The 26,983-nt window shown below is 37.3% G+C and overlaps 1 protein-coding gene and 1 non-coding gene across 2 annotated transcripts; one reads left to right on the top strand and one right to left on the bottom strand.

The window, feature by feature from the left end:
* Nucleotides 1-9,466: 9,466 nt before the first annotated feature.
* LOC142178894 (small nucleolar RNA R71) lies at nt 9,467-9,571 on the bottom strand. Its single transcript, XR_012707084.1, has one exon. It is a non-coding gene; the product is annotated as a small nucleolar RNA R71 (small nucleolar RNA).
* A 267-nt stretch (nt 9,572-9,838) lies between these two features.
* LOC142178884 (uncharacterized) lies at nt 9,839-11,394 on the top strand. Its single transcript, XM_075248674.1, has 2 exons — nt 9,839-9,965; nt 10,238-11,394. Exons 1-2 carry the CDS (start codon nt 9,839-9,841, stop codon nt 11,392-11,394), a joined length of 1,284 nt encoding a protein of 427 aa, XP_075104775.1.
* Nucleotides 11,395-26,983: the final 15,589 nt, after the last annotated feature.

The raw sequence follows: 26,983 nt of genomic DNA, 5'->3' as shown, positions 1-26,983 counted from the left end.
GCGCACAAAGGGGCAAATACCGACACTCCCTACTCGGAGTTTGCCAAAAGGTCGTAATCCACGGGAATGACTGTGTGTCGGTTAGGACCCTGCGTCCTCACTTCCATGCGGGTATGTCTCTCCAAGAAGGCTCGCATATCTTCAGGATCGATGTCCGAGCCTGAACCATCGTCCTCCGCAAGCACCGCTCCATCCCCTTCGGCAGCAGATGACGCGCCACCTTCAGCAGATCGTACAGGTCCCCCGCCTTGACATGCCTCTTCGTCCCTAGGGGACCTCCTCGCCAAAATGGTGTCCGCCATAAAAACGGCCCTTGTACCTGACCTAGGTGAAGATGTCATTCTCGAAGCAACGATTTTTCTCTTTTTAACATCGGTGGCGACGGCCTTCCCAAGCTCCACCCTCCTCCTCTTTCTCGACGGCGATTCATCTCCATTGGAAGACTCATCTACGAGGTGGTAGGTAGGTCAGGAAGAGATCTCGTCCCGTACAGCAACATCCCGAGGAGGATCCCTTGTTGGTAAAGTCTGAGTACGACCTCCGCGGACGGACTCGGGTAAAGCAAATTGCATCCCCACTGATGCAATGGCCTGGAAAAATGCCGGCACTGGAGCCTACTTTTTGGAAATCCGTCGGCCTGTCACCACAAAAAGGTCGTATCAATAAACAACAACAAACAACCGAAGGTCGGAGCAAAAGTAACACTTACCATACGGAACCTTCGGTCCAAAGCATTTGAGGAAAGCGGCCCAATCTCGAATCCCCACCATGTGAGGTAGCACGCGAGCTACCCAATCCTCAATGCCGATGACGGGAAAAGGTGCACGTCTCTCAGCTGCGCAGAAAAATCACAGGTGAATAAAAATCAGAAAGAACGAAAGTAGATAACAAGTGTACAAATCGATACTATGATTCCACTGCTCTAGAAATCCAGCAGGGTCCGACACCAAGTGCTCCATTTTAATGAAAAAATACTTGTGCTAAAACTTTCGGCTTGCCCTGTCGTCCGTTCCAACCACCAACCCCCTGGTCCTGCGCTGTCGAAGATGTATCATGGTACCCCTATGAAAGCTCGGGGAAAATAAATGTAAAAGGTGGTGGATGTCAAACTCATACCCAGCCAACTCTGCATACTTCGTGAGCATCAGAAAGATTTTATACAAGTACGGAGACAGCTGTGCCGGGCAGACTTCGTAAAACCGACAGAACTCCTCCGTCAGCGGAAGAAGAGGGAGGGTATGACCAATTACGAAAGGATACACATAAAAAGCACAATATCCAGGTTTGTGGACCTCCACGATGTCCCCTCCCCCCAGCCGGAACCATCTCGACGTGAGAAGGAATATGGTATGTAGATTGGAGTTCATCTATCTGAGATGGCCCCATTTCAAAGATCACCGGAATGGGAGAGGGAGCAGATTCCTTGTGGAAATCGTTCCTGGACAAAAAGGTTTATGGGAAGTATCTCTTCTATAGTAGGGAAACTATCACCCTCCTCAGCCGCGATATCCTCGCCACCGGAAGGAGGGGCCACTAACAACGGGGTGGCATCGGAAACCTCATCGTATGCACGAAAGGTTCAGAACATCTCGATAACAGAGGGTGTGCTAGTAAACTTGAAGGGAGAGACGATGACTGAACGAGAAGATGGGAAGCAGAATCACAGAAATGGAGCTAAGAAAGATGATCAAAGGAGAATAATGTATGCAGAAGGAAGGAAATGGTGAAAAATTTCTGAAAAAACAAAACCCTCACCTATTTATAGGGCTAGGTGGCGCGAGAATCGAAGTAAAAGACCGTCAATGGCGCTAAAACTAAAGCAACAAGCACTCAGACGTTGTCTCGGGAAGATGCGTAATGATGACGCGCATGGTAGTGACGTCACTTGATAACCACATCAATCAAGAATCTGCAGGTTGTGTCGTTCTCTCGATCTTAGTCAACCCGACGTGATTTAATAGCCAAATTCTCCCACAATGTAAACGAATGATGTCCGCTTCTCGAGGGCGTGCAGGGCTACGACCTCAACAAGGGGAGAGACTAACTGTATAGGTCCAAATTTTATAACCACAGTAACGGATAAACAAGATATAGAAAGGGGTCAACCATGACACAACGACTGATGGTCGTCCAAACGAAGGCCGACGGCTAGAAGCAGACATCTGAGATAGGATAATAATGGTAACTTAAACTAAAAAAGAGACAGGAAGAATATTCCTTTGGATATTCTTTATGTTGTACTTTTTAGGTTTTTTTGGGGACTGTCCCTTATAAATAGCAGGAGATAGTGAACAAAGGGGGGATCTGCCTTTTTGAGAACTGAGACATATTGTAAAGTTGAGAGAAGAATATACGAAAGAGTTGTCTTATTCACTTTATTCAAGCACATGTTGTTCAACCTTCATCCATAAATCTCAAGATTCAACATTCATATCGACTGCTCACTTTTTCACGTCATCAGAGAAAGAACACCCAATCATACAATCATTGGGTGATAATCCCTTTACACTATAACCCTTATCATTTCTTGTATTTATTATACATTTATGATATTTCACAGTTTACTATTTAATGCTTCTAAGCTCTGCCCGTTGTACAATAGTCTTGTTTTGTTTGGTCTAGGATTTATTAAGTTCAATTGAGATTCACCCTATTAACTTACTATTAATTGGTTTAGCAATAATTTGCTCAAACAACTGTAACTATATATAAAATAATAGTGTAACAATTTGGCTAAATAGTAATAAGAAAACGTTATATAAAATTTAATTACTATAAAGACTATTTTGTATTTGCATATTTTTATTTACGTACTGATGATACATGTAATCATTTTGCATTTTATCTCGCATAAACTAATGCTATTCAGATTCTCCTGTAAATTAATATATAGGAATTTTTATATTCCTATGCTATATAGTAAATTATATTACCCTTCATGCTTAATCTTTAATGTAATTATTTTCTATATAGGATTACCATTTATGTACCATTTTAGGATTTTAATGGTATTAATTATTCTCCTAATTTTACTCAACCGTATATTCCCACTCCCCCAAGTTTCTCTCTCCAAATCCCCACAATTTTCTCTTCAATCACCCACGATTTCCTCTTCTAAAACCAGCGAAAATCTGTAAACCCTCCACCATTGATAACCATTAAAAAGCTTTGAAGCTTTGAATTCGAATTTGGATTTTCAAAAGACATTGTTTGTTTGGATTGGATGTTGTTGCAAAGAATTGAGAATTCTCTCTACGTCTCTCTCTATCTCTCAATCCCAAATTTCAGTAATATAAGAGGAAAGAAAAAGATAGTAGCAATTCCACCATTGACAGCCATTAAAAAGATTTGAAGCTTTGAATTCGAATTTGGGTTTTCAAAAATTATTATTTGTTTGGATTGGGTGTTGTTGCAAATATTTGGGAATATGATTTGTAGTTTATATCTCAATTTTGAGGGGTTTTGGTGAAGATTAGACTTGGTTTGGCTGAATTTCAGATTGAAACTCGAAGAAGAAGAAGAAGACATGACATACATTATATTGCAGAAATTGTAAAACAATTGTAGAAAAAATTGTATTCTGTTGTTTATTTTATTTTTATTCATTTAACTATTGTATGAAAGTTGAACAACATTGTATGAAAATTGTATTTAAGTAGTATTATATTGTAGCTGTATATAACTTAGTAGAAATAATGTACGAAAATTATAGATAATTTGTAGATAATTTGTATAATATATAATTAGTTGTATGAAATTTGTTTTTACTATGTATAAATCAGATACAAAATATACAAAAGACATATTGTATAAAATTTGTATGTAAGTTTTATGTTATTGTAGTTGTATTTAACTGGGTGAAAATAATGTGTGAAAGTTGTAAAAAATTGTAGAAAGCTTGTATTCCTCTATAACGGGAGATGTTGGCATATCAAGTAACTTTAGTGTTCCAAACGAACATGCATGAAAATAAAGATAAATTCTGTAGAAATTTTGTAGATAATTTGTAGAAACATTGAAATTCTATATTTTCATATTAATTTTTCAAATGATATGTAGTTTTATTGTAGAATAAATGTAGAAATTTTGTAGATATTGTGAAAATCCATATTGATATATTTATTTACTCTGACATATAGTTCATTTGTAGATAAAATGTAGATAAAGTGTAGGACATTTATATACAACCAGAATAGGACATTTATATACAACCAGAATTTGATATAAAATGTAACAACACAAAAATGCAACTGTGTTCTCATTGGTGATACTCAATTCCATATTGAAATCTCGAACAGTTATACATAGCGGATATGATCCTAAGTTTTTGTTTTTTCAACTTTCATACAATAGTTAAATGAATAAAAGAAAAATAAATAAACAACAAAATATATTTTTCTATAAATTTTCTACAATTCTGCAATATAATGTATGTCATGTCATGTCTTCTTCTTCTTCTTCATCTTCTTCTTTGAGTTTCAATCTGAAATTCAGCCAAAACCAAGTCTAATCTTCACCAAAACCCTCAAAATTGAGATAAAAACTCCAAACCATATTCTCAATTATTTGCAACAACACCCAATCCAAGCAAATAATGATTTTGAAAACCCAAATTCAAAATTTTCTAAATCTCCCATAGTTATCCCAATTCTCATTCAGTTATAGCATAATTGGGATTTTGGACATAATTGTGTTTGTTGCATAAGAATTGTAGAAGATTTAGTCGTTTTTGATTTGTAAAATCAGAAAAAATGATGAAACATAGTGTATCGCAAAAACAGAGTCGCTAAATTTTGAAACGAAACAGCCGATAATTTTTAATGCGTGATTTGCGTTATAAATCACGCATATGTATGTATAGTAATGGACTCAGTTGAATCTATAAATCAGCCTCTGTGCAGAACGGAGCATTTCGTGCTCTAGTCAGAAAGTATTTCTGAAACAAATGCCATCAAAAGAAATCGAAGTCCACCTTTAGGAAATTGATTTGGTTTCAACTATTGTTCATCCATTTTTAAGTTACCTAGTTTTTGGAGAACATGAAAGAGATTATGAAAACTTCTCCTTCATTTGCTTTTTAATGTTGAAATATTTTTAGAAAGAGAATCTCTGTATCATGAGAGTCGCCAGATTACTCGGGTTTATGGGTTTTATGATGAATGCCTACGGAAGTAAGTCCTCTTAATATTTAATTTCCCAATATTAACGCACCTAAATAAGGAAGCCTACCGCTACAATGATTCATTATTTAATGAATTGTCTATATTTTGTAAAAATACTATTAGCATAGCGAATAATATGCAAACTATGAACATATTTGGTAATATAGTTTCTATATGGTATAGGAACGAAAATTTCCCATTAATATAAGTATTCTCCAATATAGTCAAGCGCCAATAAATCGTAGCATTAATTACAAATATATGTTTTTTTGTATGGCTAATCAAACGCAACATTAGTTATACAAATATTGTGATTCATAATTTATTCAACTAAATATTATACTACTATTTTATGCAAAATTTATGTTAAAATTATCTTTCTTAATCCCTCCAACTAAATGACATTTGGCCGCCCCTTATTAATCCAAAGCAAGTTTCTTTCTCCATACAAAAATCCAGTCTAAGGAACAAATTTCTGCTCGGCGTGAATAATTGACAGTTGCGAAAAAAAAGTCATCTTACTCGTCAATTACTAATAAATTATATACAAGTACTTTCTTTTAATTTTCTGTTACTGGCGGTCTAAAGAAAATTCTTTTACTAACACCAGATACTAGATACTGATTAAAAAACATTGGTCGGTTTTTTTAGGTGGGGATACGGTATATGGTATGATGAATGTTGCCCGATAATACCACCAAAGGATGTGTGGTACGACGGATGAAGTTGTTCTATGAGAAATTTTATTTTGTGCCTCACACAACTGACATTAGTTATATGAGGCTTATTTTTATCTCATAAATTTCTGGACCCCAATCTTATACTTTTGGGTCCACAAAATTGTGAGACAAAAAACAGTCTCATACAACTAGTGTTAGTTGTATGAGACACAAAATAAAATTTTTCTTGCTCTACTCTTAATTAGAGGTTTCGGGTTCGAGCCCTGGGTATGAAAAAAATTTGGTAGGAAGCTTTTCTTTCCGAATAGGATTCTACGCGGCGCGAATTTGAATATAGTCGGGTTCCAAATACGAATACCGAACGCCGGATGGAAAATAAAAAAGAATGTTGTCCGATGATGCAACAATAGAGGTCGACTGTTTATATACTATTGATCATATAACGCTTGGAATTGACCCAAATAAAATGATATTTTTTGTACTAATAAAAGAATGTTTTCGTTTTTAAAGTCGTATCTCTGACCATCTAGTCTAGTCCTAGAGTAAAGTGGTCGGTTTAAACTGTTTCGCAATTATTTTTAGTCTCCAATTATCTCTGCCCCAAGCGTTATTGTGGTCGGTTATTATTTTTTGTTTTTATTTAAGTTCACAATTCACCATTACAAGGTTTACAGTAATTAAAACTCTCTTTTGAGCTTAAACTAAAAACCATCTAAATTAGGCTTTTGTTTGGCCTGTTCAAATGAATTTTTCAGGTTTTAGCGGAAGTTACTTTTCATTTCTTCATCGAGAAGAATATATACTTTTCTAGAATAATAACTTTTGATATACTTATGTGGCAAAGAAATTTAAGAAATAAGGGAAGATTTTTGAACTGTGGTCTAAAAAAAGTCATAATATAATTGTGTAATTATAAAATTTTTTCATTAAAGTTAAAATAAAAAGTTTAAGTTAATTTTTTTCAAATTAAAAAAGCTACCCTTCTTTTTAGAACGAATAAAAGAAATATTACCAAATAAATTGGAACAAAGAGAGTATTAGATATCTTATACACAAGCGAACCAACACATTATTAGAGCCGTTGGGTTAAGGAAATTGAGAATAGCTCATAAATACCAAGGGTGAAGAGCACTTTTATGTGTTAATATTGATGTTATAGATAAGCGATCATGTATTTGGATAAAAGTGTAAAAAAAAAATACTCCAATAAGTAACTAATGTATATGAAAAAATGTGCTGATAAATATTTTTTTTTATTAAAATACCTTAAAATGTTTGTAATAAAAATGATTTAATTTTCGGCAGATTTTTTATTGCAAATTTATTCAAAATAGTATAATCTTAGTCAATTCAAATGTGTTCATAAGTTGAAGCCATAAGCATTATAAGTGTGACTAACATATGGCTTTTTGGCTGATTTTAACTTATAACACAAAAATAAACTAAAAATTAAAGTGCTACCCAAACTCCCTTCTGATCTTCGGTGATGTTAGTAATTTTTGGCTGGTACACCAAAAATTGTACTCCCTCCGTTCCAATTTATGTAAACATGTTTGACTGGGCACAAAGTTTAAGAAAAAATGAAGATTTTTTGAATTTGTGGTTCTAGACAAGTCAAAAAGGAATCCAGAGTATTTGTGTGGCGATAAAAGTTTCTCATTAAGGATAGAATTGGATCTTTAAGCTAAATTGTTTCCAAATTTAGAAAGGGGTCATTCTTTTTGGAACGGACCAAAAAGGAAATAGGTTTACATAAACTGGAACGGAGGGAGTAAAAAATAGGCAAATAAAGTATATATGTTTCTATGTATATCGCCTCATATTTTACCCTTGTTTCGTGAATTTGGGATGTTAAATGCTATAATTTATATTAATTTGAAGTGTTTTACTTGTAGGAATGATTCGAGAGCAATTGAGGGCGAAACCCGCAAGATTTGAGCTAAAACGAACAAAACCGGAAAAAATGCCATTTGGGCGCCACAGGCAGCGCCTGGCGACACCTGTGGCGCTGAAAACAGTGTTGGCGAATTGGGCAGCGCCGGGCTGGGCGCCAGTGATGTGAATTTTCTCCAATTTCGCCCGGGACAAGGTTATTTCGGCCTTAGACCTATCCAACACGTATAAAAGCAAGACTAAACCTATTTTTGAAGGGGGACGCCACTTTGGAGGAAAAATACACACGGGATCGTGAGGAAGCGGAGAATTCTCAGTTTTCTTCATCTTTTTCTAGTATTTCCAATTGATTTAACACTTATGCAATTGTTTGATTACATCATGAGTGGCTAAACACCCATTGTTCTGGGGTTGTGATTTAGCCATGAATATTGTTGTTTGATATTAGCTTGACCTTGATTATAATTCACCAATATATGGTTGTTTCTTCAATTCTGTGTTTAATTGCTTAATTGTCTGGCCAACATTTAGGTTCTATTTACTATCTATGCTATGCTTGGGAAACCCGTGTTTAGATTAGAGAAGAATTGAAGAGAGCATGATCTTAACCCTTAGGGGGAGCGGATTTGTGGTTAGGATAGGGATATACCTAGTCATCGTGCTTAATTAAATATCGTAATCTTAATGCGTTCTTAATAGATTGATTTCATAGGAATATAGACGTTAATCTAATGAGAATAGGTGAGTAGTACTTCGGGAGAAGGCTATGAGAGCATTTATCGATTAATTAGCAACCATGAGTGAATTATATGAAAAGGAGAGTTAATTAGAACACAATACAAATGGTGAATCGATCACAATCCTGGAATACTTGTCTCTACTGAATACACAACAATCAATTCGTTGCTTGATAATTTCGTTATTATTTAGAATAGTAGTATAGTATAATCATATTATTGGACTTTGATTTTAGCTAGATTAAATAAAAATTTTAGTGAGTTAGTGAGTAGTTTATACAAGTCTCTGTGGGTTCGACACTCAACTTATCATTATATTACTTGTCGACCACGTATACTTGCGTGTGCGTTTGGGAGCAACAAGTTTTTGGCGCCGTTGTCAGGAACTTGAATATAAACTACTTTCTAGTTTTTGCTTTAATTGTTTATTTCGTCTAGTCTAACGTTACTTGATTGTTGCTCTAATCTTAGAAACTTTGATTGAATGCGTAGGGTCAGAAGCCAGGACAGACTCAACGACTTTGACCCCGAACCTGAGAAAATATTTCACAGGAGGTTGAGGGAAGCAAGGGATACAAATAATATTCAAGCACTCATTCAATTTCCAGTGAACATGGCAGAGGAGCAACATATGGTTGTTCAGGAGGTAGCAATGCCCAATATTGCTAATGTTACCTCCAGCGTAGTGAAGCCCAAAATCACTGGGCACTTTGAGCTGAAACAGAGCATGATCCAACTACTTCATGCAAACGGGCAGTTTATGGGTCTTCCACATGAGGATCCATAACAGCATATTCTGAACTTCTTGGAGATTAGTGATACTTATATCACTAACGGGGTCACTCCAGATTATGTGAGGCTCACACTTTTTCCATTCTCTCTGTTGGGCGAAGCTAAGCGATGGCTAAAGGCAGAACCAGCTAATTCCATTACATCATGGAACTATTTGGCAAGAAAATTTCTGGCAAGGTTCTTCCCTTCAGGCAAAACTGCAAAGATCAGAAGTGAGATAGTTGCCTTCAAACAGAAAGCAGGGGAATCTTTATACTCAACTTGGGAAAAGTTCAAGGGGCTACTCAGAGACTGTCCTCATCACAATCAGATGAATGAAGTGTTAGCTCACACTTTCATAGAAGGGCTCCATCCCCAAACAAAAATTGTAGTCGATGTTACAGCTGGAGCTCAAGTATTGGAGAAAAGTTTCGATGAAATTTATGCATTATTGAGCAAATTCTCCAAAAGCAATCCGGATTGGCAATGAGAGATAGGTAGGAACATGGTACAAAAATCACCAGGGGTTCTTGAATTAGATGTTGTCTCAGCATTGTCAGCATAGGTCTCTACACTGACCAACCAAGTCAATCAGATGACCATGATCATTAACAAGCAACAAGCCCAGCCAGTGCAACAAGTTCAAATATATTGTGAAGTATGTGGAGAGGGTCACATGAGCAATCTATGCCCAGCAAATCTAGAGTCTGCATATTTTGTGGGTAATGCAAATCGAGGCCAAACAAATCAGTATGGGGACACCTACAATCCCAACTGGAGGAATCACCCAAACTTCTCTTAGGGTGGAAATCAAGGCAATCAGAATCAATACCGGCCTCAAGCACCTCAACAACAATCCAGACCACCTCAGGCTGAACAATAAGCTAGCCTTGAGGAGATGATGAAGAAATTGATGGCCGACCAGCAAGCCCTTAATCAGAAATTAATAGCAGATCAACAAACTTTCAATCAGAAAATAATGGCTGATCAGCAGGCTCAAGCCGCATCACTGAGAAATTTGGAGCACCATGTGGCCAACTTGCCAGAGCCCAAAATACCAGACCAGTAGGGGCTCTTCCTAGTAATACTGAGCCCAATCCTAAAGCTCAAGTCAATGCGGTTACCTTGAGAAATGGAAGGGCATTAGAAGAAGCTTCAAAGAAAAAGAAGAATACAACTCATCCTGAAGGAGAATTAGTTCTCAAGCCAGTTGAGGGGAATGAGAAAGATGATAAAGGACCCGAGCCAGTAATTGAGACTAGGCCACCACCTCCGTTTCCGCAAAGACTGCAGAAGCAAAAAGATGATGATAAGTACAAGAAATTCTTAGATATTTTGAGCCAAGTGAGTGTGAATTTGCCTTTGGTGGAAATTTTGCAGGAAGTGCCTAAGTATGCAAGGTATCTCAGAGATATTGTGGCAAACAAACGAAGACATGCAGAGTTCGAAACAGTTGCACTTACTGAAGAGTGCAGTGCCATAGTTCAGAGTAAACTTCCTCCTAAGTTGAAGGATCCTGGGAGTTTCACAATTCCTTTGTCTCTTGGAAAACAAGAAGTTGGTAGAGCCCTGTGTGATTTAGGGGCTAGTATAAATTTGATGCCATCCTCTTTGTTCAAGCAACTCGAATTGGGGGTGCTTAGACTTACTATAATCACTTTACAGTTAGCAGATAGGTCACTAGTCATGCCAGAAGGAATTATTGAGGATGTGTTAGTTCGAGTGGGAAAGTTTATTCTTCCTGCTAATTTTATTGTTCTTGATTACGAGGCAGATGAGGAAGTGCCCATTATTTTGGGGCGACCATTCTTAGCTACCGGTGGAGCAATTATTAATGTGAGGGCAGGGAAGTTAAAAATGAGAGTTGACGATGAGGAGGTCACTTTTAATGTGTACAAGGCACTTAAGCTCCCTAAGCATTATGAGGACCTGTGCATGATTATTGTGGTCGAATTGAAGGGAATAGAGCAGAGTCAGCATGTGAATTATAGTGATCCAGATGGGACAATTGAGTTAGAGGAGGTGGTGTTTCCAACTGAGCGTGTAAAGATGATTGAGAAAAGAGCGAGAGATGAAAGAGGAGACCTTCCGAGAGCGTGCAAAAAGGCTAAACTTCATGGGAGAAAGAAGAAGAGAAAGTGCCCAACCTGAGCAGAGTAGCAGAGTCGTGTCACGACTATAAATAAGGCACTTGTTGGGAGGCAACCCAACCTATATATCTTTTATTTATTGATTATTTTTTTAGTGCCAAGTTTTGTGTTGTTTTTATTTTGCAGAGTAGGGGAAGTCTGAGTACCCAAAGTTGAAGTTGAGGAGCATGTTTGAGCCTAAGTGTGGGGTCGTCCCGACCCTTAATATTGAGGATCATGTCCGAGCTAGGCCTGAGAGGGCCTCAGGGAGTATTTCTCACCCTTATTTTAATATTTCTCTATGATCATGCTTCGAGGACTATGCATAATATAAGTGTGGGCTGGGGAAACTACTTTTTGAAGTGTAATTGTATAAAACTATTTTTTTATTTAGTTTTTCTTTTAGAACTCGTAGTAGACATAGTATAGGTTAAAAAAACGAAAATTGAAAAAAATTAAAAAAAGTTCAGATTTTTCCCGACGATGGATCTTTTGGACAATTTTCTTGAGGGAAAAAGTCCGATTAAAAATACCAAAAAGATTTTTCATTTTTTAGGATAGTTAGGTAGTATCCCTTGGTTTTTCTTTGGGCGTCGGTTCTTTTCCAAGGGTGTAGCTCGAACCAGGCACTTTAATTTCTTTTTAGGAGTAATTTAGGAAGAAACCGATTCGTTCTAAGATACTCATTGACAGGGTTATGCTGGCACATAAGGCTATGACATGCATTCTATTTTTCCGTATATTTGGTTTGAATTGTGAAGCCTAAGTAAAGTAAATAGTCTATTTTGTGACGCCTTTTCTCAGTTGCTTGACTTATATACCACATAGTGCAATGGTACTTAAATTTCTCATTTAATTGTACTTGTTTAACTTGAGAGTTGAACAGAACCGTCTTGATTGAGTCATGTGCAACATGTGTGTGAGGATTCGTGATTTTCTATGCTATCATGTGTAGTCTAGAACTTGCCCCGTGTGTTAATTGAAGCGAAATTGTAAGTTTTGCTAATCTAGGAGATGACGTAGGCATTTTCTTGCTTGATCATGGATGTGCTTGTCACATAAAAATAAAATTTTCCGTTACTAGCCTCTTTGAGCCTATAGACCTTTCTTTTGGCACCCACACTACAAGCCATACCCTCATTTTATTCTTAATTTGATATTGATTGAACCTTTGCCTCCTAAGGCACTTAGTCGCTAAAAGAAGTTAGGTTAGAAATTGGGGAGCATCTTTTGAGTGGAACCATGGAAGGGCCCGTTGGTGCACTAAAGTTGAAAGTAAAAGTCACTAACCGATGAACTTTATTGTATGGAGTGTGTGAAAAAGAAAAAAAAGAAAAAGAAAAATTTAAAGAAAAAAAAAGAAAAAAGAAATGATAGTGAAAGTATGTAGAAAAATAAACACATCCAATTCTTATTGATTTGTGCTAGTGAAAATAGAGAAGTGCTTAATTGAAAAGAGGGTTATGTTGTATATGGCAAGTGATTTGGTTGAGGAGAATATGTGCTTGAATTGTAAATGTAGTGTATTAAAGTGCTTAGAAGGGTTAGCCGCTATTTCTAAATGTATCATACTCGTCCCTTAGTCTACATTACAACCTTAAAGTCCTAATTGATCCTAGATTTGGCTAGCTTAAATTAGTAGAGATATACATTACGGGCAAGCTTATGGTACGGTCACGGGATGCATATGAACTCTTTGTGAGAGTGAGTGAATTTGGTTCAATTGTGTGATGTCCTTAAATTATGTTCAAAAGCATATTTGAATGTGTGGACTAGTCTATATTCACTTTTTTATTTGTTGGTGAGGGCATATGATCTCATAAATGATTGGTAATGTTGTAAACTTTCTTGTTGGGTAAGTGAATGAATTGAGGGTGCTTAGTGATTGCAAGTCGACTTTTGAGGTTGGGTGGTGACGAATAGGTTGTTGGAATTTATTGAATTGAAATATTATACTTGGGTATGCTTAAACGGGAAGAATGTGAAATTTTGCGTGTTCATGCTTGTGTGCCGGTATTGATCGTAGTCAAAAGTATAGTGTGTGGTTAAAAGTTAAGGTGCTCCTCTATGGTTGAACTTTGTACGTAGTTGGGGATTTATTAGATTGTCCCATTGCTCGAGGATGAGAAAGAGTCTAAGTGTGGGGTGTTGATGTTTAGCTTAAAGTATATATATTTCTATGTATATCGCCTCATATTTTACTCTTGTTTCGTGAATTTGGGATGTTAAATGCTATAATTTATATTAATTTGAAGTGTTTTTACTTGTAGGAATAATTCGAGAGCAATTGGGGGCGAAACGCGCAGGATTTGAGCTAAAATGAACAAAACCGGAAAAAATGCCATTTGGGCGCCACAGGCAGCGCCTGGCACCACCTGTGGCGCTGAAAATAGTGTTGGCAAATTGGGCAGCGCCCTGGTGGGCGCCGGGCTGGGTGCCAGTGACGTGAATTTTCTCCAATTTCGCCCGGGACAAGGTTATTTCGGCCCTAGACCTACCCAACACGTATAAAAGCAAGACTAAACCTATTTTTGAAGGGGGGACACCACTTTGGAGGAAAAATACACACTGGATCATGAGGAAGCGGAGAATTCTCAGTTTTCTTCATCTTTTTCTACTATTTCCAATTGATTCAACACTTATGCAATTGTTTGATTATATCATGAGTTGCTAAACACCCATTGTTCTGGGGTTGTGATTTAGCCATGAATATTGTTGTTTGATATTAGCTTGACCTTGATTATAATTCACCAATATATGATTGTTTCTTCAATTATGTGTTTAATTGCTTAATTGTCTGGCCAGCAGTTAGGTTCTGTTTACTATCTATGATATGCTTGGGAAAGCCTAGTTTAGATTAGAAAAGAATTGAAGAGAGCACGATCTTAACCCTTAGGGGGAGCGGATTTGTGGTTAGGATAGGAATATACCTAGTCATCGTGCTTAATTAAATATCGTAATCTTAATGCGTTCTTAATAGATTGATTTCATAGGAATATAGGCGTTAATCTATTGAGAATAGGTGAGTAGTACTTCGGGAGAAGGCTATGAGAGCATTTATCGATTAATTAACAACCATGAGTGAATTATATGAAAGGGAGAGTTAATTAGAACACAATACAAATGGTGAATCGATCACAATCCTGGAATACTTGTCTCTACTGAATACACAACAATCAATTCGTTGCTTGATAATTTCGTTATTATTTAGAATAGTAGTATAGTATAATCATATTATTGGACTTTGATTTTAGCTGGATTAAATAAAAAATTTAGTGAGTTAGTGAGTAGTTTATACAAGTCTCTGTGGGTTCCACACTCAACTTATCATTATATTACTTGTCGACCACGTATACTTGCGTGTGCATTTGGGAGCAACAACAATCAGGATCCCCACAGTAGAATTTATTCTTTAAAATTACCTTCGTCCATCTACTCTACAAATCTTAATTCTTAAATTGACACCAAATAGTAACATCCTGAAATATTCTTTAGGTTTGCTTGAAGCTCTCTTTGCCAACTAATGTACAACTTAGGAAATGATTTTTAGAATGCTCTGAAATTGAGACTACAATTTCAATTTCTTCAATAGGAACTTATGTCATTTGTTACTTATTGTGGGAGTATTTTAAAAATTCTAAATAACCATGTGGCCTTTTGCATGAAAATATATGGCCAAATGGCAAAGCCATAAACAAGTGGTAGAGGAGACATAACACTTGTCTCTTTGCATGGAATGTTTTTGACAAGTAGATGAACACTTGTCATCTTCTTACACAATTCTACAACTATAAATACCCACTTCCTATATCATCCGAACATGCCAACAAATACTTTGCTCTCTCATGATTGCTAATGATTAATAATCATCATTACAAACCTTCTGGCCATATATTTTCATGCAAAAGGCCACATGGTTTATTTGTGCTTAATATTTCTGATACTAACAATAAAAATACATCTTCTTCTGCTTATATGGTTGAGTCTATTCTTTTGTAGCATGCTAGACTAGGACATGTTAATGTCGCATATATAAAGAAAATGCAGTCGCTATGATTAATATCTGGTTTAGACTCAAGTAATATTAATAAGTGTGAAATATGTGCTGAAGCTAAAAGTACAAGAAAGACTTGTTTTTCTGTAAATAGAGAAACTAAATTGTTATTTTTAATTTACACTGATTTAGGCGATTTAAAGCAGACTATGACTTGAGGTGGTAAAAGATATTATGTTACTTTTATTGATGATTTTTCTAGATATACTAAGTTGTATTTGCTTAGAAATAAAGATGATGCATTTAATGCTTTTATTTCTTATAAAACTGAGGTTGAAAATCAACTTAGTAGAAAAATCAAGAGAATTAGATCAGATAGAGGTGGAGAATATTTATCTTTAAATGAATTTTGTGAAAATAATGGAATTATTCATGAAGTAACTCCGCCTTATTCACCCGAGTCAAATGGAGTAGCTGAAAGAAAAAATAGAACATTGAGAGAGATGATGAACTCTATGTTAGTTAGTTCTAATGCTCCTGATAATTTGTGGGGTGAAGCTATTTTATCTGCATGTCACTTACAAAATAGAATACCACATAGAAGAACATGAAAAACTCCTTATGAATTGTGGAAGGGATACCTAATTTGAAATATTTAAAAGTGTGTGGTGCCTTGCTAAAGTTCTTTTGCCTGAACCTAAAAAGAGAAAAATAGGTTCTAAAACTGCTGATTGCATGCTAATTGGATATGCTGAACATAGTGTTGCATATAGATTTCTTGTTTTAAAAAGTGATGTGCTTGATTGCAATACTTTAATTGAGACAAAGAATGCTGAGTTCTTTGAATATATTTATCCAGTATCTGATAAAATTTCTCATACACCTGTTGAAACAAATAATGAAATTACCTCTAATGAGGAACTGAGAAGGAGCAAAAGGCCTAGGAAAGAATATTTTTCTTATGAAAATGATTTTCAGACTTTTCATATCGATAATGAACCATCAAATTATTTTGAAGCTATATCTTCTTCAGATACTAAATATTGGAAAGAGGCAATAAAAGTTGAAATTGATTCTATTATGAAAAATAATACATGGATTTTAACTGACTTACCTCCTGGTACAAAACCTATTGGTTGTAAATGGATTTTCAAAAAGAAATTTAATCCTGATGGATCTTTAGATAAATATAAAGCTCGGTTAGTAGAAAAAGGATTTTCTCAAAAACAAAATATAGATTATTTTGATATATTTGCACCAGTGACTAGAATTTCTTCTATTCGAGTTTTAATTGCCTTAGCTTCAATCCATAAGCTTTTTATCCACAAAATGGATGTGAAAACTGTTTTTCTAAATGGTGATTTAGAAGAAGAGATTTATATGGTTCAACCTAAAGGCTGTATCATTCCTGGACAAGAAAATAAAGTTTGTAAATTAATTAAATCTCTTTATGGCCTTAAAAAAGCTCCTAAGCAGTGGTATGAGAAATTTGAACAAGTCTTACTGAGAGACGATTTTTCTTCAGTTGAGGTGGATAAATGTGTTTATACTAAAGTGGTAGATAATGATAATGTGATACTGTGTTTGTACGTTGATGACATACTTATATTTGGTACAAATTTAAATATTGTGCAAAGTACAAAATTATTTATGTCTGCTAATTTTGATATGAAAGATCTGGGTGAAGTAAATATGATATTGAGAGTTAAAGTTATAAGGAGTGAAGATAACATAATGTTGTCACAAGAACATTATGTTAAGAGACTTCTTAAGAAGTTTGAATATTTTAATGTCACATCTGTGAGCACTCCTTTTGATGCTAACTCTAAGTTGAAAAAGAATAATGGTGACCCAGTTGCTCAGTCTAAATATGCTCAGATTATTGGGAGTCTGATGCATTTAATGAATTTTAAAAGGCCTGATATAGCCTATGCATTGTGTAGACTGAGTATATATACTCAATATCCCAATAGAGAGCATTGGTCTGCATTAGTTAGACTAATGAAATATTTGAGAGGAACCATGAATTATGGTATCCTATATAGTGGATTTCCTTCTACTTTAGAGGGGTACAATGATGCAAACTGGATCTCTGATTCAGATGAGATAAAATTCACTAATAGTTATGTATTCACCCTTGGTGGTGGTGCAATATCGTGGAAATCAGCTAAACGGACGATCATTGCTAGATCGACTATGGAATCAGAGTTTGTAGCTCTGGAGTTAGCTGGTTCTGAGGCCGAGTGGCTAAGAAACCCCTTAGCTAATATCCCTTTAATAAAGGACGTATTGCCTCCTGTATCTATATACTGTGATTGCCAAGCGGCAATAGCTATAGCAAAGAATAAATCTTATAATTGTAAAAGTAGACACATGAAACTGAGATATGATGTCATAAAACAACTGTTGAGAGATGGAATAATTTTCATTGACTATGTGAAGTTAGAGATAAATTTGGCCGATCCTCTGACTAAACCTGTGGGAAGAAAATTAATTCTTCAAACCTCAAAAGAGATGGGGTTAAGGCCGACATGTTGTCAATAGAGATGGTAACCCAACCTATGTGATTGGAGATCCCATAAAGTAGGTTCATATGGGTAATAACAAGTCAATATTGGTACTGATGCACCAAAAGAGAGTGCTTGACTGCTACTAATTGAGAGGCTGAGTTATAACTCTTAATGAAATTCATAGTCCTTATGGATGGTGTATTTAAAAGCAGTATACACTTGATGAATTCATCTATATGAGAGTGGAGCTCTCATGAATAACCAGGCACGTGCATGCCTATTGGGCGCAAAACCGCATTGAACAACAAAATTACCAGGGGTCAAAATGTGATTGATAAAATGTCCCACTTACAATAAGAATTATTGGTTCATAGAAATATTATATTTCACCAGTAATTCTGTGAGTTAAATTTTATTGTTCTAAGTTTGGTTCATAGTCCAGAAGACACCAAACATATTACATTTAAACCATGCAAATCCAGCAAGTCTTACTCTTTCCTACTCCGTATTCCTAAACAAAAAAAGTTTTTTGATGTGGGGGATTGTTGATAATTGTTGGTAATGTGTCAAAAGACTTTTACATGTGGCATTGGTTTAGAAGATTGTGTGACAAATGGCTCTACTAAGCCAAGTGGCTATGAATACCTACCATGTGGCATTTTGCATGAAGATATGTAGCCAAATGGCTAAGTCATAAATAAGTGGCAATCATTTTTCATGCAATCAAACATTTGGCAATTTAAGAAGATCCCAAGTACCTCTATAGATAGTCTTCTTGTCATCCGTATGATATCAACAAAAAATTGGTCTTCTTTACACTTTCTTAGCTAATCATTGCTTTCTTCTTTAGCTAATCATTTCTATAATTATTATTCCCATTATTGGCCAAATCATTATCTGTTGTTATTATTTCTTCCCTCCGATTTATTCTAACTTGATGGATTTATTATTTAATTTTGCTGATTCATGTATCCTCTAAATAAATAGAGATGAGCTTCTTTAATTCTGGGAAAACATTTCATATTGCTAAAGTAATTTTTTAGAATAGTGTCAAGCCAATTCATATGTATACTTATAAATAATATTATTGAATTATTATCATCGTTATTTTCCGGTATCATTTCCCTTACTTATGACCACATGAAAAATGATTGGCAATAGAATTGATAGTGGATTATTGACAATTGTTTTAGCGCGTCAGGTCAATAACCATGATTGTACAGTGGTGTACTTTTTCCGTGCTCCACAATTCTCTCGATGTTCACATTTCTCTGTAACTTTTCAAATATTGTCGTGGACACAATCATTTACCTCGTCGAAACTATTTCTTCCACTTGATTTTTCAATAAATAAAATAAATCTGAAAATCACACCCAGAAAATCAAGCAATGGCATTGGAAATTATGAAAAATAGTCAGTTTGTCCAAGCTTCGCCAAAGCGAAATTAATTTTTTTTAAAGTTAAAGTGTTTGGTAAATTTTTAGAAGAAAAAAAGTACTTTGAGTAAAAGCAAAAACAATTTTGGAAAAGCGAAAAAAATTAGTTTTTCTCCAGAAACACTTTTGAGAAAAATAAACATAGAAGAATTTTTTATAGTTTGGCCAAACACTAATTGCTGCTCAGAAGTGTTTTTCAAATTAATTAGCCAAACACAAATTGCTTTTCACCAAAAAAACTTTTGAGAAAAACACTTTTAAAAAAACACACTTTTTAGAATAAATTAATTTTAGAAATTTGGCCAAACAGACTATTAACCTCCCTTTCTGGTTTTTCTTTTAGTTTATCGTTTGTTCTATTGTTAAACAAATAGAAGAGTTTTGAAAAGTTAATAAAAAAGATTAGACCAAGAATATTGACATAAAAAGGTGGAACTCCAAAAGGATTGTTTTGGTTTTTCTCTGCTTGTTGATAATACTTTTTGGATCATCCTAAAGAAAGTCGAGTTTGGAGAGTTTGATTTTTTCCCATTTGGACGGTGAGCTTAGCTATTCCGTAGATAACGTTTATCTCATTCTTAATTCCATTAGTATTTTCCAACTGACATGTCGGCTAAGTTCTATTTTGCCTAAAAAAGAAGCTTAAGAAGGAAGCAAATTGGGATAATTATGCAATCACTCTCACCCATTCACTTATTTTATTCCAATTTTGATGGACGGCAATTGATGTTCGTAAGACAGAATGCATACACTACAACTGGTTAATTGTGTCATGAGAAAATGATGCTGAATTTTGCACTATGTTGATAAAGTGACTTCTCTAAAACAAAAATAACAACAGAAATTAAAGAAAATGAGTGTATACGGTTAAAATCGGGCCGACCCAATTTTACTGATTTATCGAGACCAGTGTGAAGGATCGAGATCGATCCCGTAATAGATCGGATCGAGGCATGAGGACAAAGTACCGAGTTCGAGATTCGAGGTACCTGTCAAGATCGAGGCCGGTAGTGATTGAGACCGAATGAGACAGACATCGAGTAAGATCGAAGGTAACATAATAACATAAAGGCGAGATATCCGTGACTGGTCGGAGATCATGGCGAAAATCTCGGAACAAATCAAATTAAGGACGGTTAACTAGCTAATCATGAGATTTTCTTCCGTAATTAGAGTTATACCATTATTAGGATTCCTTTACTATATAAAGAGGAGTCTCAATCATTTGTAGGGCACTTACATTCTGAGATATAAAACCAATATAACACTTTCTCTTTAATTTATACTCTTGCTCATTAGCTTGCTTATATTTTTAACTGTTCTTATACCAATCAACTTGAGGGTATCCAAGCTAGAGGGCCGAGTTCCATTCAAACACTGGTTTGCTTTATCTTATTGTTAATTACTATTACTAATCTTTACATTTATCAATTGGTATTAGGTAAAATCACGTGTCTTTCAAACAAAATTATAAGTTTAATTGTTATCCAATTTTAAGGGTAAACAGTTTGGCGCCCACCGTGGGGCTAAGGATAATAGTGATTACCTGGTATTAATTATCGTAACACATACTGCTTTACGCTTTTTCTCGTAAGTAGATTTGATTTCAGGAATCAACATGTCAAACTCTCAAGTAGCACCTACTCACATTGACAACAGCCATGGTCTTTATGGCGAGAACGAAAACATTGCCGCCTCGGGAAATGGAGTTCCTCCAGTCAACCCCGACGGACCGCCGGCCATAGACCTAGTCGATGTCATCTCCCACATTACCAGTAATGGGCATTTGGGCATCGACCCTGAAAATAACATCCATAGAGATGCTCGAGCAGCCAATCAGAACGCATAGAGGGGTGATGAAGGCAGAATTAGTCTTAAAATGATATTCGAGATGATGCAGACTCAACAAGCTGCGATAGCGCAACTCCAAAATCAGAATCGAGCACCAAGCCAAATTGAGCTCGAAACATCACAAGAAGTTGTTCATAGAGCCGAACTTGTACCGGAGAAATCGAACGCTAATGAATCGGGACTGACCCTGCCATTATGAAGATGCTCGAGGAGCTCACTAAACGGATTGAATCGGGAGAAAAGAAAATCGAGGCAAATGATAAAAAGGGCGAAACATACAACTCCCAGGTTGACCAAATGTTGGGGACACTGCTGATTCTAAAGGGTTTGGATTTAAAGAAGTTCGTGCAGAAGCCATTCCCTCCAAGTGCGGCTCCAAAGCCCATCCCAAAAAAATTCCGCATTCTAGAAATTCTCAAATACAATGGGACCATTGACCTCTAATGAGCATGTTACTTCTTATACATGCACAATTAAGGGGAATGACTTAGAAAACGATGAGATTGAATCCATTCTGTTAAAAAAGTATGGAGAGACTTTATCCAAAAGGGGCGATGATATGGTACCACAATTTGCCGCCCAATTCCATCGATTCCTTCGTCATGCTTGCAGATTTGTTGGTAAAGGCTCATACCGGAGCAATAAAGGTTGCGACTAGGAAGTCCGGCCTCTTCAAAGTGAGACAAAAGGACAATGAAATGCTAAGGGAATTCATATCTTGGTTTCAGATGAAGCGTATGGACCTACCCCTGGTCACAGATGAGTGGGTTGTTCAAGCCTTCACTCAAGGTTTGAACGAACGAGGTTCGATAGCATCACGACAACTAAAGCAGAATTTAATTAAGTATCCAGCTGTGACCTGGGCCGATGTACATAATTGATACCAGTCAATGATCGGGGTTGAGGATGATCAATTGGGAACCCCTTCAGGTTCCGTTTACTCAAATAGGCACGTCGACTTAATTCAAAGGGACATCGACAGAGAACCCTGATCGAACAGAGATCGGTACCAGCCATACAATGCAGATCGTAAAAATAGCGGCCGAAGATGTAATCCCGTTCAAAATGATTGAAGGACTAATCGAGGACAGAGCTCTCAAGGGCTCATGAGTAAAAGTGGCTTTGATAACATGTCGAGCCCACAGAACCACCACGACTATCAGAATACAACTTTAGCATTGATGCATTGGGTATTGTGTCAGCCATTGAATGAATTAAGGATACTAGATGGACCAGACCCCTATAGACCGATCCAGCTCAAAGGAACCCTAATCAAATATGCAAATACCATGGTACCCATGGATACAAAACTAAAGATTGCAGACAGCTAATGGAGGAGGTAGCTCGTTTATTTAACGAGGGTCACCTTCGAGAATTCTTAAGTGATCGTGCCAAGAATCGCTTCAAAAACAGGGATTCGAACAGGCAGAACAAGCAGGAAGAGCCACATCATGTGATCATATGATCGTTGGAAGGGTCGATATTCCTCAAGGGCCAGTATTTAAATGCACCAAGGTGACTATCACATGGGAAAAGTGAACTAGAGATTACTTATTGGAAGAAACCTTGTCTTTCAGCAATGAGGATGCAGAAGGGATCGAACAACCTCACAATGACGCACTGGTAATATCTATCGTTATGAATAAAATTCAAGTTAAACGTGTGTTGATTGATCCGGGTAGTTCGGAAAACATAATTCGATCAAGGGTTGTAGAACAACTCGATCTCCAAGGTCAAATTGTGCCCGCAACTCGAGTACTTAACGACTTCAACATGCCAAGTGAAACCACTAAAGGGGAAATCATTTTTCCAGTAAATGTGGCCGGGACTATCCAGGAAACAAAGTTCCATGTGATTAAAGGTGACATGAGGTACAACGCGCTGCTCGGGAGGCCTTGGATTCATAACATGAGGGCAGTGCCCTCGACGCTTCATCAAGTCTTGAAATTCTCGACATCAGAAGGAATCAAAACAGTGTATGGTGAACAACCCACCGCTAAAGAAATGTTTGCAATCGACGAAGTAGTATCGGTATCGGTGCTTTCATCAACAAAGGGATCAGAGTCGAAAGGAAATCAAGAAGTCAAATAGCAACCACAGTCGCCGGCCTCGGCCCGATCAGAGGAGCAGGAAACTTTTGAGGATAATGATTATATGATACCTCGAACCTTCATAATCCCCGATGATTCTGATGCAACAAAGTCAACGGTCAAAGAGTTGGAACAAATCATACTAATCAAGCATCTGCCCGATCGAAAGGTATACTTGGGCACGGGGTTAACCCCCGAACTTAGGAAAAAACTCATTCAATTCCTTTTAAATAACATGGATTGTTTTGCTTGGTCCGACCTAGATATGACAGGGATCCCACCAGAGATCACAACCTATTGATTGAGGTTGGACCCAAAGTTTGACTGGTAAAGCAAAAGAGAAGGCCCCAGTCCGAGGTTAAGCATGCATTCATCAAGGATGAGGTAACAAAACTTCTCAACATAGGATCCATTCGGGAGGTAAAATATCCTGAATGGTTAGCAAACGTAGTTGTAGTCCCTAAAAAGGGAAACAAACTTAGAATGTGCGTAGACTATAAGGATTTAAACAAGGCATGCCCTAAAGATTCATTTCATTTGCCAAATATCGATCGCATGATCGATGCCACGGCCGACCATAAGATCCTTAGTTTTATCGATGCTTACTCCGGGTACAATCAAATATAAATGAACCCGGAGGATCAGGAAAAGACTTTGTTCATCACTAAATACGGCACCTATTGCAATAACGTAATGCCGTTTGGACTAAAAAATGATGGTGCTACTTATTAACGCCTAGTAAATCAAATGTTCGAAGAACAAATAGGTAAATCAATGGAGGTTTATATTAATGATATGCTAGTCAAGTCCCTGCGAGCAGAGGACCATTTAAAACATTTGTAGGAGACCTTCAACATACTGAGAAAGTACAACATGAAGCTCAACCTGGAGAAGTGTGTGTTCGGGGTCAGTTTAGGCAAGTTCCTCAGCTTCAAGGTATCAAATCGGGGGATCGAAATCAACCCCGATAAAATCAAGGCAATCGAAGACATCACAGTTGTTGATAATGTCAAGGTTGTACAAAGGTTAACAGGGCGCATAGCCGCTCTAGGTCGATTTATTTCAAGGTTTTCAGATAGGAGCAACCAGTTCTTCTCACTACTTAAGAAGAAGAGCAATTTCGCATGGACCCAGGAATGTCAACATGCCTTGGAGGAACTCAAACGATACCTGAGCCTGCCATTGCTTCACACCCCGAAGGTGGATGAGCAACTTTACTTATACTTAGCGGTCTCGAAGATAGCAGTAAGTGGGGTCTTAGTTGGAGAAGAGCAAGGTGCAAATTTCCCGTTTACTATATTACTCAAACCCTAGGTGAAGCCGAGACCCGATACCTACACTTAGAAAAATTAGCGCTTGCTTTAATAAGCGCCTCTAGGAAATTAAAACCATATTTTCAATGTCACCCAATTTGTGTTGTAACCACCTATCCCCTTCGCAACATTTTGCACAAGCCAGAACTCTCGGGTCGATTGGCCAAATGGGCCATCGAGATCAACGGGTACGATATCGAGTATCAACCTTGAACGGCCATCAAGTCTCAAATCTTGGCAGACTTCGTGGCTGACTTCACACCAGCCCTCGTACCCAAGGTCGAAAAGGAACTATTATAAAATCAGGTACATCATCGGGGGTGTGGACCCTCTTCACGGACGACGCTTCGAACGTGAAGGGGTACAACTAGGCATCGTTTTGAAGCCACCCACAGGTAATATAATTAGACAGTCTATCAAAAATTTGAAATTAACTAACAATGAGGCTGAGTATGAGGCCATGATTGAAGGTCTCGAGCTAATTAAAAGTTTGGGAGCGGAGGTCATCGAGGCCAAGTGTGACTCCCAACTTGTGGTAAATCAAGTCAACAGAACCTTCGAGGTTCGATAAGATCGAATGCAGAGGTACTTGGATAAGCTACAAGTGTCTCTACATCGATTTAAAGAATGGACCCTACAACACGTACCTCGAGATAAAATAGCGAGGCCGATGCCCTTACAAATTTTTGGTCGTCGATCGAAGACAATGAACTTAGTGCGGAGACTGTCGTACAACTTTTGAGGTTAGTAATCGAAGAAGGACACGCCGAAATATACTCCACAAGTCTAACCTGGGATTGGAGAAATAAGTACATCGAATACCTAAAGAATGGGAAGCTTCCATCGGATCCTAAAGAATCGAGGACTCTACGCACGAAGGCCGCACTGTTCACATTGACCGAGGATGGAACACTGCATAGGAGTACGTTCGATGGATCATTAGCGAAATGTTTGGGACAAGGAGATACCGACTACGTTCTACGGGAAATTCACGAGGGCACATGCAGAAATCATTCTGGTGTCGAGTCATTGGTTCACAAAGTCATTAGAGTAGGGAACTATTGGGTCGATTTGGAGAAGGACACTAAAGAATTTTTCGAAAGTGCGACAAATGTCAAAGGTATGCGTCGATGATCCACCAGCCCAGAGAGCAACTCCATTCAGTCCTATCCCCATAGCCCTTCATGAAATGGGGGATGGATATTGTCGGCCCTCTACTATTGGACCAGGTAAAGTTAAATTCATTTTGTTTATGACTGACTATTTCTCTAAGTGGGTTGAAGCACAGACCTTCGAGAAAGTCAGAGAAAAAGAAGTCATAGACTTCATCTGGGACCATATCATATGCCGATTCGGGATGTCTGCCGAGATCGTATGCGACAGTGGAAAGTAATTCGTCGGCAGCAAAGTAACAAAATTTCTCGAAGACCACAAAATAAGAAGGATCCTGTCAACGCCATTTTATCCTAGTGATAACAGACAGGCCAAATCGGCAAACAAGACCATCATACAAAATCTAAAGAAAAGATTGAACGAAGCTAAGGGAAAATGGAGAGAAATATTACCCGAGGTCCTTTGGGCATATCGAACAACGTCAAAATCCAGTATGGGGGCAACACTATTCTCTTTAGTCTACGGTGTCGAAGCTCTGATCCCGGTCAAAGTGGGGGGAACCTAGCTTCAGGTTTTGGTATGCAACATAAGAGTCAAATCATGAGGTTATGAGTACAAGCCTCGAATTGCTATATGAAAGACGAGAAGCCTCCCTCGTTTGAATGTCCACACAGAAACTGCGGATCAAAAGGTATTACAACCGAAGAGCCAATCTTCGACACTTTAAGATCAGGAACTTAGTTCTCAGAAAGGTCACCTTCAATACCCGAGACCCAAACAAAGGAAAACTTGGCCCGAATTGGGAGGGACAGTATCAGGTCCTTAATATCGTCGGAAAGAGATCCTACAAACTTGGCACGACGGCGAGCAATTACCAAACAATGGAACGTATCACTCCTCAAACTATATTACTGCTAACGTACAACCTTCTCCATTTTCATTTACATTTTATACTAACCAATTGCATGTGTTCAATCGAAGACATCAAAGGATTCTTCATCACAAAGTCCTTAGGTCTGAAAGCACGCGTTGCACTCTTTTTCCCTTAGACCAGTTTTTGTCCCAAGTGGGTTTTTACGGCAAGGTTTTTAATGAGGCAACCATCGTTCGTGCTAACTTAGAGCAATTTAACAGTATCCGAGGCTTCATTACAATTAACCTCGAATATTGGGGGCATCACCCTCAGATGTCGACTTTATTACAAGGAAGATGCTTCGCGTCCACAGGATCTCGATAGGTAGAACTTTGTAAGGCCAAACGGTCAAAAGAACTGTGCCCATGTACATTACTCGAGCCCTAAAGGC

Source organism: Nicotiana tabacum, unplaced genomic scaffold (assembly GCF_000715075.1).
Source record: "Nicotiana tabacum cultivar K326 unplaced genomic scaffold, ASM71507v2 Un00020, whole genome shotgun sequence".
NCBI lineage: Eukaryota > Viridiplantae > Streptophyta > Magnoliopsida > Solanales > Solanaceae > Nicotiana > Nicotiana tabacum.
This window is presented reverse-complemented; position numbering and strand designations above follow the sequence as displayed.

Coding starts and splice junctions, on each gene's coding strand:
- LOC142178884 (XM_075248674.1), top strand. CDS start 9,839: ATGACCATGATCATTAACAAGCAACAAGCCCAGCCAGTGCAACAAGTT. Junction 9,966..10,237: donor AGAGTCTGCATATTTTGTGG/GTAATGCAAATC, acceptor GCTGATCAGCAG/GCTCAAGCCGCATCACTGAG.